This window comes from Balaenoptera borealis (genome assembly GCF_965194805.1).
Source record: "Balaenoptera borealis genome assembly, chromosome: X".
NCBI lineage: Eukaryota > Metazoa > Chordata > Mammalia > Artiodactyla > Balaenopteridae > Balaenoptera > Balaenoptera borealis.
This window is the reverse complement of record NC_138881.1, coordinates 90,236,294-90,251,791: the sequence shown is the minus strand read 5'-3', so window position 1 is coordinate 90,251,791 and position 15,498 is coordinate 90,236,294. Positions and strand designations below refer to the sequence as shown.

General features: G+C 37.0%; 1 protein-coding gene across 11 annotated transcripts in view; it reads right to left on the bottom strand.

Moving 5' to 3' along the window:
* Positions 1 to 599: 599 nt before the first annotated feature.
* Positions 600 to 15,498, bottom strand: part of PWWP3B (PWWP domain containing 3B) — a 43,612-nt gene continuing 28,713 nt past the window's right edge. For all 11 annotated transcript variants that reach the window (XM_082377182.1, XM_082377181.1, XM_082377183.1 and 8 more), the window contains 2 exons: positions 14,023 to 14,097; positions 600 to 12,989 (listed from right to left, as the gene is read on the bottom strand). In XM_082377182.1, coding sequence (XP_082233308.1) covers positions 10,688 to 12,763 — 2,076 coding nt within the window. In that variant the 5' untranslated portion in view covers positions 12,764 to 12,989; positions 14,023 to 14,097 and the 3' untranslated portion in view covers positions 600 to 10,687. The remainder of the gene's footprint in view (positions 12,990 to 14,022; positions 14,098 to 15,498) is intronic.

The window sequence follows — 15,498 nt, the reverse complement described above, 5'->3', positions numbered from 1 at the left end:
CACTTCCTGCTTATATTGAACCTTAAGGTCAGCAGAGGTTAAAACTCGGGCCTTCTCAGGTCTTTTGTAACTATGTATCTATTCTTGGGTATGCATGTGTCCTTTGAGAGTCCCCAATATAAACAAAAGCATTTCAAAACCCTTAATCCTCCATGTGTCTCCTTCCCCAGCTTCTTCCTTGCAAGGCTTTTCAGTTTGTCTGCTTCTTGCCGTGTCTGTTACTCCTTGCTCCAGGTGGTGGCTTGTATGTTCCTTTACAGGCTTTTGACATATACCTCCAGGGAGGCTACTCAAACCTTGAGAACGTTTTGAGGGATGCAAAACAAAGAGAAGTCCATGAACAGCTCTCCTCAGGGAGCTGCCGGACAGGTCACAACACACAATCACATTTCTTTGAAAACAAGGTTCATGTTGCTCCTCTGGCACTAACAAGCCATTCCAGGCATGTGGGCTATCATCCACATGGGCATCTCTGAGCTGGCGAGTGGCAGATGATAAGCAGGTAAATAAAAATGCCTTGACACTCTGTTAGCAACAATTATCAGCTTCTTTCTTCTTTAAGGACTCCCCAGGCTGTTGCGTTTTTAAAACTGTGGTTAAAAAAGCCACATAACATAAAATTTACCATCATAACTATCTGTACTTGTATAGTTCAGCACGCATAAGTATATTCATATCGTTGTGAAACAGATCTCCAGAACTTTTTATCTTGCCGAACTTAAACTCTATATCTGTTAAATAGTGATTCCCCTTTCCATCCTCCCCTAGCTACTGGTAACTCCCATTCTACTTATGTTTCTATGAATTTGACTATTTTAAATACCTAATGGAAGTGGAATCATACAGTATTTGTCTTTTTGTGACTGGCTTATTTCACTTAGCATAGTATCCTCAAGGTTCATCTATGTGGTAAGGTGTGATAGGATTTCCTTCCATTTTAAGGCTGAATAATAGCCCATTGTATGTATATACCATACTTTGTTTAGTCGTTCATCTGTCAGTGGACATTATATCCCTTCATCCGTCAGTGGACATTTTGGTTGCTGTTGAATGTGTTTGATTAGATTCCGGAGTTTCAAAAAAATTGATTCTGACAGTTTTATGAAGCTTATTTGTTGCTTCAGTGGATTGAAAGATCCTTGGACTTCTCTACTCCACAATTTCAGCAGGCCACTTAATAAATATTTTTTAAAAATTCTACATCACACATTGAAATCAACAATGAAAATGTGTATAACATATTACAATTTTTATTTGCAACTATTTTACCTGAACATCTGTCTTCCTCTTAAAACATTAACTTATGAAGTAGAAGGAAAATGGATAATCACCCATTGAATAGGAAATGCAATATAATTTTTATTAAAGGAGATTCTGTAAAGCTAGAGAGAAATCAAGAAAGTGGGTCTCATTCTTCCCATAAATTCAGCTACAATAGTAATTACTGTGAAAAAATATGTAAATGACATCACATGTGAGGTGCAGTTGACCTACCATAAGGATTAAAAATGCAGTCAGGTCTAGGTTAAGTCCTTAGTATTTATTTTCACATCAAGTTCTTAAAATAAAATAGTTTTTCTAACATTTATTTTTTAAAAAGTCATGTTTCAAGTTAAGATAAACAGTTAATTGGCTTCAGATTTTAACTTTTAATCATGTATGGAAGCATACTTCATTTTATTGTATTTCACTTTATTGTGCTTCACAGATATTGCATTTTTTAAATTGAAGTATAGTTGATTTAAAATATCGTTAGTTTCAGGTGTATAGCAAAGTGATTCGAGTTTTTTTTTTTTTTTTTTTTTTTTGCAGATTATATCCCATTATAGGTTATTACAAGATACTGGGTATAATTCCCTGTGCTGTACAGTAAATCCTTGTTACTTATCTATTTTATGTATAGTAGTTTGTATCTGTTAATCCCATACCCCTCATTTGTCCTTCCCTCTCCCCTTTGATAACCACTAGTTTGTGTTCTGTGACAGAAACAGACTCACAGGCTGTTTCTGTTTTGCATACACATTCATTTGTATTATTTTTTAGATTGCATATAAAAATCATACCATATAGTATTTGTCTTTCTCTGTCTGGCTTATTTTACTAAGAATAATATTCTCTCGGTCCATCCATGTTGCTGCAAATGGAATATTATATTGTGTTTTTTACAAATTGAAGGTTTGTGGCAACCCTGAGTCAAGCAAGTCTATTGGCACCATTTTTCCAGCAGCATTTGCTCACTTTGTGTCTCTGTGTTACATTCTGATAATTCTCGCAGTATTTCAAACATTTTCATTATTATTATATTTGTTTTGGTGATCTGTGATCAGTGATCTCTGATGTTACTAATGTAATTGTTTTGGGACTCCATGAACTACACGCATATAAGATGGCAATCTTAATAAATGTGTGTATTCTCACTGCTTCACCAACTGGTCATTCCTCCATCTCTGTCCCTCTCCTCAAGCCTCCCTATTCTCTGAGACACAACAATTTGAAATTAGGCTAATCAATAATTCTACAATGGCCTCTAAGTGTTCAAGTGAAAAGTCACTTGTCTCTCACTTGAAATCAAAAGTTAGAAATGATTAAGCTTAGTGAGGAAGGTGTGTGTTGAAAGCCGAGATAGGCTGAAAGCTAGGCCTCTGGCACCAAACAGTTAGCCAAGTTGTGAATGCAAAGGAAACGTTTTTGAAGGAAATTAAAAGTGCTGCTCCAGTGAACACACGAATGATAAGCAAGGGAAACAGCCTTATTGCTGGTATGGAGAAAGTTTCAGTGGTCTGGGTGGAAGATCAAAACAACCACAACATTCCCTTAAGCCAAAGCCTAATCCAGAGCAAGGCCCTAACTCTCTTCAATTCTATGAAGGCTGAGTGGGGTGAGGAAGCTGCAGAAGAAAAGTTTAAAGCTAGCAGAGGTTGGTTCATGAGGTTTAAGGAAAGAAACCATCTTAATAACATCAAAGCACAAGGTGAAGCAGCAAGTGCTGATGTAGAAGCTGCAGCAAGTTATCCAGACCATCTAGCTAAGAAAATTAATGAAGGTGGCTACACAAAACAACAATTTTCAACGTAGATGAAACAGTCTCATATTGGAAGAAGATGCCATCTGAGACTTTCATAGCTAGAGAGAAGTCAATACCTGGCTTCAAAGCTTCAAAGCACAGGCTGACTCTCTTGTTAGGAGCTAATACAGCTGGTGACTTTAAGTTGAAGTCAATGCCCATTTACCATTCTGAAAATCCTAGGGCCCTTAAGAATTACGCTAAATCTACTCTGTGCTCTATAAATGGAGCAACAAAGACTGAATGACAGCACATCTGTTTACAACATGGTTTACTGAATATGTTATGTCCATTGTTGGGGACCTACTGCTCAGAAAAAAAGATTCCTTTCAAAATATTACTGCCCAACGACAATGTACCTGGTCACTCAAGAGCTCTGATGGAGATGTGCAGTGAGAAATTGTTCTTGAAAGGAAGTCAATCAGTGTGGCAAATTTCATTGTTCTTATTCTAAGAAACTGCCACAGTCACCCCAACCTTCAGTAACCACCACCCTGATCAATCAAAAGCCATCAGTATTGAGGCAAGACCTTCCACCAGCAAAAAGACTATGACTCATTGAAGGCTCAGATGATGGTTTGAATTTTATAGCAGTAAAATATTTTAAAGTTAAGGCATTTACTTTTTTTAGATACAATACTATTGCACACTTAACAGACTACAGTGTAGTGTAAATATAACTTTTATATGCCCTGGGAAACCAAAAAATTCATGTGACTCCCTTTAGTGAAATATTTGCTTTATTGAGGTGGTTTGGCACTGAACCCGCAACATCTCTGAGGTATGCCTGTATTTAACCATATTCAGGTAATTGTCATATTTACCTAAGTGGAGGCCTTTTTATGTAATACATTTCCAAACTCCTAGATCCTGGCTCATTTACTCCTTCTAGCAGCCTGGAATGACTTGCCAGTCAGCATTTATATTACTAAAACTTATGAGCTACTCTATGAATAAGCCAGATGATAAAGCTTTCTTGGCTTATGACAAATGACTATGTATTTAGAGATACAGGAGTCAGACCAAAGTGCTTACATTTCCTACAGTTTATACCAAACTAGATGGGCTCTTAAGCAGTCAGCCTGGACTCATACTCATAGATTAGCCAGATCATGAATACAATGACTCTAGCTGCCTTCTACATGTTGTCAGATGGCTATATTAAGAGGATCCAGTCACTATCAGTTAGGAAGACAACCAAAAACCTGTCTGTTTTAAGAAGCCGTCCAGCCATTGAAGAATTGATACTCCCATAAATGAAATTTCAGGGAAGTGTATAGTGAAGAATCTTTCTCAAGGCTGCCAAAATGATTTATTGCATGCTGAGATTTCATTCACACACATAATAGACTGCATTAACTTTATTTTTTAAATGCAGGTTGTTTTCTGGCAAAACCAATTGAAGTTAGTGATAATATATAAGATATTATCTGTCATTGGTTTGATGTCTCAAAGCTATTTTTCCAAAAATAAATAGGCATAATAGGGGAAATTCAGGGATTATCTTAAAAGGAAATCCAACAGTTTATACCAATGAAGCAAAAAAAAAATTGATTTATATTTCTGGAAAAATATACATTAAATTTTAAAAATTGTTATTGCCCAATATCTGACACCAGTGACTTTTTATGTAAAAAAAAAAAGAATGTGAACTCCATTTTAAAATATTAAGTACACTTAAAAGAAATGAAATAAAATAAAATAATTTCCTTTAAATTTGAGGAATTGGCCCATTTCATCTAAGTTATTTAATTTGTGTTTATAGAGTTATTGATAGTATTTTATTATCCTTTTAACATCCATGGGATCAGTAGTGATGTCCCCTCTTTCATTCCTGATATTGGTTATTTGTGTCTTCTCTCTTTTTCTTGGTTATCCTAGCTAAGAGTTAGGTTTCATTGATTTACTCTATTGTTCCCCTCTTTTCAGTTTTTTTCATTTCTGCTCCAATATTTACTTTCTTTCTTCTACTTGTTTTGGATCTAATGTGCTCTTCTTTCTCTGGTTTTCTAAGGTGAAAACTTAAGTTGTTGATTCTGGCAAAAGGGATAGGGGGAAATGTTGGACTCTGTCTTATCCAGAACTGGAAATTACTGATTTTTAATAGCTTTCATACATGAATAAGTTTAAAATCTTTAATACATTTTTGATTTGGTGATGCCTACTTATATTTTATAAAATATATACATAATTATTGCTGGTTATCTTAGCTTGAGTGTCCACAAAAGAGAGTGTGATACAAGAGTTTCCATTTGAGTAGCTCATTTGGCAAGAGATTCTAGTGAGTCAGAGTAAGAAAAACGTGTGGTGAAGCAAGGAAGAAAAGTCAAACAAGGATGTGTTATGAAACTGCACATCACTACAGGCAAGTGGTGCTTGACCCTATGGGTCCAAAGTCGGCATCCATTTTTGTGATTTTAACTACCACCTCTAAGATAGAATGGGTGCAGTGCATTCAATGTAGAATGAGGTAGCTGGATGATATCCTTGAAGGAAGGGACAGAATTGAGTGCCCAGCATCAGATGTTGCTCTTGGGGAATTATACATTCAGAAGTGGGAGTAGCTTGATCATCCCTGGAGAGAGAGAACCAGTGCTGTTGAACACAAGCTTAGGCTCCATCCCTGCCATCAGGACAATTCATGGATTCATTGTGCCAGAACCATGATGACTGAGGAGAGAAGCTGTTTGACATCCACATGAGTCATCAGATCCACTTGGTTGTTAAGTGCCTTCTCTACAGTCAGTTCCTTGGATGGCCATTAATATGAGGCACAGAGACACATATGCTTTGTTTCCATTCTCATAGTTCTAACCACATGCCTCATATCCAGACTTCCTTATCTTCAATTTCCAATCATTCTTCTTCTTGACATACCAGCCAAATCATTCACCACAGTCCAGGAGACCACCTCAAGCTACTACTCCCTCCATACAAAGTGAAGAACCTGGTGTAATGCTCACAGCTCTGCCAACTGGAAGTTTTACCCTTCAACGTTATTCTTTAGGGCTACTCTAACTGAAGCTGAAGTGTGGTGGCAGTCCGTTTATAGCCACCATTAATATTTAATGCTCAGAGGGATCTGGGCTGAAAAAAAAAATGGGGCATATGTTCTTGATCTGCCCTCCTGACATGACGTATGCTGTGGTTAATTTTGCTAAAACTTTGTTCTGATCAGGTTACTTCCCTTTTCACCAACCTTGCCAAAACAATAAATATTTATTTCCAAAAAAAAAAAAAGAAGTATACATCACTTAATTTTGCGAAAGGTTATTCTTTATGAAATACAAGTGGAGTATTATTCACTTGATTACTGTTGACTCTAGTATTTATTTATTTATTTATTTTTACACTTTAAAAATTAAAGTATAGCTGACTTACAAGAAAAAAAAAATTTAATGCTCACACATCTGTGCACCAGTCTTGATAATTTCCTCTTCCATTAGTTGGTCATAGATCACCCCCTGCCTCACGAGGGGCATCATTGTAACAGTGGTCAAAGGCACGGGGGTTTGTGCAATCAGTCAGTTTATTTGTGCTTTCTCAGGCTGGATCCTGGAGCATTTCCATCGTGGGTGGACTGCTACTGAGCCTGCCAGACTTTATCACTTGGTGAATCTTATAACGTACAGCTTGTGGTGGGCAGCTCCTGTCGTATAGTCACTTGTTAACTCTTGGTTAGGCACTCCATATATACTAACCTCAATAGCATATAAGGAGCTATGTTTTAATTGGCAAGTAGCTTACTGACATAGGAGGTATGGCTTTTGTTCAGAACCCCAGGATTCTGTGTTGCAACTCCCATATTGTGGCTTAGAATGACTTAGATAGTGCATCCTTATCCATCACAGATGCTGTAAGCATTATCAGATATGCTGAGTCATATGGCCTGAGTAGCAGAACAACTTGCACTGCAGATCTGAAAACTTGGTGGGGGACCACAATTTTCCACTGCAGCTGCTAACATCAGACTTTGACTTGCCAAGTCTCATGTTTTTCTTTTTGTACAAAAGAAGTGAGCTGTTCATACTCTAGCCCTGGAATACTATCTATAAGGCATTGCCACGTATTTCTGTCAGTCAAACTAGTTGGACTCCACTCCGACCTTGCTTCGCATTATGGTAATTATACCCAACTTGCTCCTGAGGTTTTGTGCTGCTACCTGGGCTCTGACATTCTGGAATCTTATCATCTCCATTGCAACATAGTTTAGTTCCAATCATGGCTTGCAGAGGAGATCCAACATTGAGTTTCTCAAAAATGTCAAGTGTTCCCCCTCACCAGCACAGTCTTTATTATTGTAGTGTTTTCTCTGCCCTCCTAGGGAAAGTAGTTTAGAGATAGGTCCTCGTCTCATGCAATAAATTATTTCTAATACCTTCACTCCCTTTGACCTTCTCACCAATTCCTCAGTACTCTGGCAAGGAAGTTCTAATATCTCCATCTCATTTACTGTAGCCTGTTGTCCAAGCTTAAAAATGCCACCCAAGCAGCATATGAAGGCAGCTCCAGGTCATTGAACCCTGAGTCATAGGTTTGTACTCCTATGACTCATGTCAGTGAGTCCTCAAAATCCATTCCAATGTATATTATCCCTGTTCATATTAGTACACATTAGCCAGTTCCTATAGTTCTTTCTGGATTTTCCACCTAAACAGAGACTGTATTTTGTTCCTTGTGCTGTGGTGATACCTTACCCTTGTCATGAGTTGGAAGCAATGAAAAATATCAGTGTTGGGTGTTGAGAAAGACAAGCAATGTCTTTTTGGGGTAGCTGCCTTAGATGAGGCTATTGCCTTGTCTCTAGGAACAGGGAGGTTGCTCTCCAATAGTAAGGGTTAGGGGGCTGCTTTTACCAGGCTGAGTGTACAGAGGATTATAGGTATTCAAGATTCCCACACTCATCACTATTCCAGGTCTCAGAGTTCTACTCCTTCTTTATTAGGATACATATATTGATATAGAGATCTGTAACTGTTGTGAATGCAGTTTCCATGCAGCTCTGCAACCTTACAATTAGAATCTGGGTCTGATATTCAGCAGTCTGCCTTATGACTGGAGGAGATGAGGGTCTTCTTAATCCAATGTGTTAGGGTGGATAACAGGTTGTGCATTCCCATTAGACACACAAACCTAGATTACAAATCCAGTTTAGGGCAATCTTAGAGCCTGCCCTAACAACCACTCAGGCTGAAAGGGATCTCAGAATCCACACTGAGTTGGAAGCCAAACTCATCTATTTCCACACCCCCAATGTCAACTTACTTAAAGAGGAGAATAAATGCATGTTTAGGCACATCTTCCTTACTTCAAAATATGCCACAATATAAATGACATCCCAGGAGGAATTAGGTGCCCCTCCTTTACCCCAAACCAGACACCCAGGAACTCACAAATATGGGGAATCCTCGGGCTTTGGTTTTCAAATACAGTTAGTCCATGAGGTTAAGAAATATTTCTCATTATTATGATGAAGAAGTGCATCTTAGTCATTTTAGAAATTAGATTGTCATCTGGCTCACCTTAAATCTGGCACCTTAAATTCTCAGAGCAGAGCTTTAACCCACACATTGCTTGCTCTCTTGACCCACAATTGTGTGAATAAATGAACAAATAAATGAATTAGGTAGTAAATAAAATATTAGAACCAAGAGATAGAGTTAGCTCCACTGAGAAAACAGAAGCTGGATAATACATCAGAATCAAAGAGACACAATATTATAGAGTAAACAGAGTGTGTTTTCCCAGGGTATAAGGTCCACACAGAGTGTGGTGATAGTCTGTTGTCAAATGATCCTCAGAATCATGAGGATCATGAGGAAACTATGTGGATTGGTACAGGCTATATGCCCAAGGAGTCTGGTCTTTGTCAGGCAGGAGACAGGGTCCAGAAAAGGTTCTGTGAAATCTGAAGCTTACACAGTTTTGAAGGCTTTCTTTTAAAATAACACAAAATCAATCATGAAAGTGAATATTTATTTAGAATTATAAGATAATGTATAACAAGCATTAAAATCATGACAACTACAATAAGCAAAAATTCCAAACAAATCATATATATATATATATATATATATATATATATATATATATATATATATATGCAGAAACACCACTTATGTAGCTGTACAATCTGAAGTATGGTGAAGTGGACATCCAAGGTGAAAGATATAATAGTTTTATGGAAAATCAAAACATCAAACTTCTGCAACTTTTACATAAACACGTGGCCATGTGAACACATAACTAAAGCCCAAGAGTGACAGCTGTCTCACTCTGAAAAATGCAGACAGGTTCATGTAGAGCCTTTAGCATTTATTTTTACATCAAGCTTTTAAAATAAAATAGCTCTCTTAATATTTATTCTCACTAAAGTCTTGTTTCAAGTTAGAATAAACAGTTCATTGGCTTCAGGCTTTAACTTTCAATTGTGTATTTTTAAACACATTGGGATAATTGTCATATTTTGCCAAATAGAGACCTTTTCTGTGACCCATTTCCAAATTCACAGATTTTGGTCCATCTACTCTTTCTAGTAGTGTGGAATGATTTACCAGTTGGAATTTATATTATTGAAAGCAACTGGAAATACTGCATGAATAGGCCAGATGATAAAAATTGCTTGGTTTGAAACAAGTGACTACATATTTGGAGATACAAGACTCAGAACAAAGTGCTTGCATTTTCTACAGTTTATATCAAACCAGATGGGCTCTTAAGCAGTCAGTCTGGACTCATACATCTAGAGTAGCCAGACCATGAATACAATGATTCTAGCTGCCTTCCACGTGTGGTCAGAAGGCTATATTAAGATACAGCCAACGTTAGTTATGAAGACAGCCGAAAGCCTGTCTGTTTTAAGAAACCATTCAGCTATTGAATAATAGACACTCCCATACATGGAATTTCAGGGAAGTGTAGAATGGACAATCCTGTTCAAGGCTGCCAAAATTATTTTCTGCATGCTGAGATGTTATTCACACACACAAAGACTGCATGCTGGTAATTCATTTACTTTATTTTTGAATTCCACATTGTTTTCTTGCAAAAGCAATTGTAGTTAGTTATAATATATAGCAAAGCATCTCTATCTTTGGTTCTATATCTCAGAGATATTTTTTTCCAAAAATAAATAAGCATGGCAAGAAAAATAATTCAGCTATCTTAAGAGAAAACCTAATATTTTATAAAAATTAAGCAAAAATATATAATTGATGCTTTTTAACTTTTTTCTAATTATCTTGCTTAATATCTAATACCAGTGCAACTTTAATATTAAAATGATTGTGCACACTGTATTTAACTATACAGCATAGACACAAAAATGTCAAGAAACAAAATAGCACTTTCCCTTATAAATCATTTAGGAATTATGCATTCTAAAAATGTATGGGAAAGTAGAACTGCTGAAATATGTTAATAATTTGACTTTGAAGAAGCACAGGAAAAGGAAATGAAGATGTAGCAATAGTCATAGATCCTAGAGATTGCAAAGAAAAAGTGAACTCATCACCCAAAGTCTCCCATTTCTGGAAAATATTTATATGTTAGAATCATTCAGAGATTTTTTTTTAAACTAGCATCTATGGAAGTTCCCTGTTACGGTTTGGACTCTCAGAAGATTTAATGAGCTTCATTTGTTAATGGTTTCCGTCTCTTTTCGAATATGATTTTTGCATCAAATAATTCTCTTTCCCTGTATCCTAGAGATGGCCCTTTTAGATACTTTGCTTCCGCTGCCTTGTAATCTAATCCATCAACAGCGGAAATTGAACAAATGATTGCTTCCGGCAGAAGAACTTCCAGGATAAATTTAATTTTATCATCTCTTATCAGAGTCAGCATTTTTTCATCTATTTGTTTGTAGATTTCTTGTAAATATTTCACCACCTCATCCAACTGATCTTCATCCTCAAAGTATGTTTCAATACAGGGTGTGAACCTATTTGCATTCAAAAATGATTTCAGCCACCTGGACCCTTTCGTGCCTTTTAAAATGGCTAAAAGATGGCTCTCTGTTCCCTTTGCATTCACAATGAAGTCCACTAGGTTCTTGTTGGCTCGGTCCCGAGCAGACTTCATTCGGTCTGGAAGAATTTTCTGGAAGGACATTTTCTTGGTCTGGGAAGTCACAACCATTGATTCCACAGGATTTTCATTTTGCAGCTTTGGAAATAAGTTCCTGAAGGTATCCTGTTTGATTACTTTCCTAAGTGGATAACTAATGTCAGCAGCATAATACTCAAGGAAAGAGCCTGCAAAAGAACCACAACCTAGTCTAACTCTGTAGTCACAAATCAGCGAGATGCACCAGTCAATACTTTCACTGTAGTCCTCCCTGGCTTTATCCACTAGTGCTTGTTTCTCTTTACAGTCAAATTTCTTTAATCTTCTAAAAGGCACTCTAATGCCTCTCTTTTCAGGATTCATATTTGCCTCAACAAAAAGCACACTTGCTTTTCTCTCTTTTCGCCTGATGCTTTTTACCACTGCTGGCCAAAATGGATATTTTTGATATTTAAACCAGACTATCATTCCTGTTTCAAATGAACGTGGCTCATAATGAAAAATGAAACGTGGAAGTTCTTCATCCTCCTCACTGTCATCTAATATGGAAGCATCGATAGAATTTAGATGAACTGACTTGTCAGAAGCTTGAAGTTCTTCCCCAAGTTCCTCAAAATCCAGTGTCTGAAGATTTCTTTCATTATTCGCAAGGAGTGAATAATCCATGGCATGGTTAGAGGCACTAAAGGAAACCTGGTGTTCCCATGAAGGAGGCCTAGGGGATGCCACAGCACCCATCTCTGATTCCACAGTAGGTTGATTCTGGCTGGTATCTGAGCATGGATTGGAGGGACCCTCTCCAGGATCTTCACTATTCTCTGAGAAGGTAGAGCATTCAGAGGGAATAGCCGGGGCCTCTGGGCAGATGTCCTGTGCCTCCTCTTTCAAAGCTTTGGGCACAGTGAAGCTATCTGATGGTAAAGTTGGAGTGAACTTTTCATCTTTAACATATTCCTCTTTAACTGTGGAATGCAAAGGCATAATTGTTGAGATGTCAATCTTTTTCTTGCTCTCCTTTTCATCCTCATCTTCTGAAAGTGAAGGGAAAGTGTGGCGCCAGCTGAAGTTTTGTGATGACTTTGTTTCCATGTCACTTGGAATAGTATCAGTGACTGCATGCACCCGTGATTTATCATCATACAGGGAATCATCACTCTCTGAAGATACTAACAGGGATGTTGAATTTTCATTTCCCTCAAGACACTTTGGTAAGTCTCCTTCGTGCTTCCGATACTTTTTACGAGGGGGTGAGTCAGAAAGCTTTTGTGGTACATTTTGAGACAGTGTCGTGGTCTCTCCCTCATCTGAACTGCTTGCTTGAATCAGATTTGTTCTCTCATTCAGAATATCCAGTGCCATTTTTAGTGACCTTGCATAGGCTGTTTCCTCTCTAGGTGGGTCACTGGCCTCTGACTGTGCTGCTAGTGAGGAGGCAATAGCTTCAACTTGAGATTTAGTGAGGATCTTTGTTCCTGTGCTTTCCACTTTAATTGTTTCATCTAGTGAGAGTATCTGAACTTCTAGGGAAAATGTCTTTTTTCTCTTACTGTTTGATGAAGCCTCAGATCTGGACAAAACTTTTGCTGGCCACAATTGGTCTTGCCAATTGCATAAGACATACTTGGCATCCATTATGATTTAGATTTGTGTGCCAAGAGTTTACTAGCAGAGATTGAGGTGTCTGGCTATTCTTGTCACTGCTAAGGAAGCTCCTACCACAAACAATACTGTTAGCAATGCCCCTTTTAAAACTACAAAGAATTACAAAGGGTTTACAGCTTGTGTGGCCTGTTCTCCTCCAGCTGAATTTCCCAAGGATGCTTGAACACGTTGTTTGAATGGGACAATATGGAAGATACTGAAATAACGAAAAGGAAGAGAAGAGAAGTATCAGCAAATAAATTTATTTTGCCAAAGTAGGTGAGCAACTGCAAATAGAGAAGAGACAGAAGAAAGGACAATGCTCAGTGGGGCATCAGACGGAGGAGAAAAATGCAGAATAATATAAGGTGTGGGATGAGAATTGGAAAAGTGTTTTTATAATATCTCAAACTAAAGAACTTACCCTCATTATTGCACATGATTATTAAAGAGTGACTGTATGTGCATGATGGCAGAGGTGGTGTGTCAGGAACTCTATGTTATTAGATATTTTCAGACTTCTGTGCCCCTAATGTTATACCTGGGGCAGCGGGACTCTGAACTTAGCGTGCATCAGAATCATCTGGAGGATTGTTAAAACTAGATTTCTATGCCCTATCCTGAGAATTTTATTCAGAAGGTCTAGACAGAATCCAATGTTTTGCACTTCTAATAAGTTATCAAATGATGCTGAGGCTACTTGTCTAAGAACTCTTTGGAAGCACTGTTGTAGCTGAACACACAGCTTTATAATTTTTAAGCTATAAATGCTTCCTTGTCTACCCAAAGCAGGCAGACAAAGATAATAGGGTCTCTGTCTCTTGAACCCAGACCACAACACAATGACCTTGTTAATAGCATGAGCTTAGAAGGTAAAGATTTAGAATGGCTACCAGGTTCACATATTGGATAGGATAATTATCAAGGATCTCTTGAGAGTCAAGTGGTTGGATAGGACCTCAGGTAGAAATCTGAATAGTCTCTTGCATGAATTCTTCATAGTGGTTTAACACATGAGATTCTTTCCCCAAAGTAGAAGCTATTACTTTTAATTACAAAACATTATGGCTATAGAACAGGGAGCAAAATGAATTACACCCCAAATTCTCAACCTAACATGATTTTAATATGAAATGTAGTTTTTAATTTAAAAATGCTAAAGCTGCAGAGAAAGAAACAAAATAAATTATACCCCAAGTTCTCAACATATTTTTAATGTGAAATATTTTGTGAAATGAAAAGAGCCTTACCCAATGTCATGTGGATCAGGAAGAGTCTGGCCCTGTGATCCGTCTGTCTTGATTCTCACTCCAAAAGGAGACAGGCTGTCCAAAAGGAGACACGGAATCAAACAAATTAAATGGGCAAGGCATAAAGAAACTTCTCTACCAAAACTTTACAGGCATGTCATTCTGAAACACAGGAATGAAATGAAATCTCATCTGTGATGTAGATATTTACTGTCCTCCTTGGTTTTATTATTTTAAATTCTCTCTGTGTGATATAGTTATGATATCTGGTTCATGCTTAAATCATCTTTCCCAGGAAAAGTGTGAGGTTAGGACAAGAAAGGGAAGTAACAATTGCCTTGTGTCTACTATGAGCCCGACTATAGATTTTGTTTGAATCCTCAAATCAATCACCGTGTGAATTTTTCATCCTTTACACACAATTTTTTTCAACAGAATTTTATTCACACTCTACATGCTGTTTCACAGTCCACTAATACAAAATATGTTTCATTGCTTTATTGGCCTACTTCATAAAAATGGTTGCCTGGAGAAAATTTAGGAAACCTGTCAAGCGCCACCTTGTGACCAGAAGCAGAACTGCAGCCTCCGCAGGCGCTACACACAGAGCCTCAATCACTATCAGATTTTTCTTATTTATGAGAAGGGTGGGAACTACATTTAGCCAGCCAGGAGCCTTTCCAGGCTTCTAGAACTTTCTAAGTTCAAGGGGTTTATTGTGTAGGATAGGAGGATTAAAATGTCTTCAACTATAATGTTTCTGGTTATAAAACATGCAGAAGCTTATTAAAATTGAAAAGATGCAAAAGGATATATGTAAAACTAAGTACAACTCTCTATATAAATAATCACTCTGAATATTTTCTATCTTTCCAGAGTTTTTTACATGTATAGATAAATGCATATCATTTCAAAACAACATCAGATCTCAATTAAGAGCATAGTTTGAACATCATCCTACATAAGTATTTTCCACATGATTTATGAATTACTTTAAATGAGGTTTTTCCTACATTTATAACATTTTATCTCAATATTTTTCCTGATGACGTAAAACACGTAAATGAGTAAGTATATATCAATATTTTAAATATTTTAAAAATAGAGAGCAGTAAAGCTAGCCCTGTCTCTCCAACTACACAAATAAACAATCCTGTTAATAGTGTGGCAGATATGTTTTCCCAGATTTGGTTGCATGAATTATATAGTAGCATATATATGTTTTACTAACACACATATTTATTTTTAAGTGAGATAATATGACAAATGCTATGCTACAATTTGCTTTTTTCACTTTATTTCTCAGACATTTCAAATCTCTACATGTAAAGGATTATGTTTTTATTTTCCAGATACATAGGTATTCCACTTATGGATGCACCTTGCCATATAATATTTTTAAAATTGCTAGTAGAAATAAGCCAAATCCTCTCTCTGTCTCACTCTTAAACTTAAAAGATATAGAAAAGTGGTTAT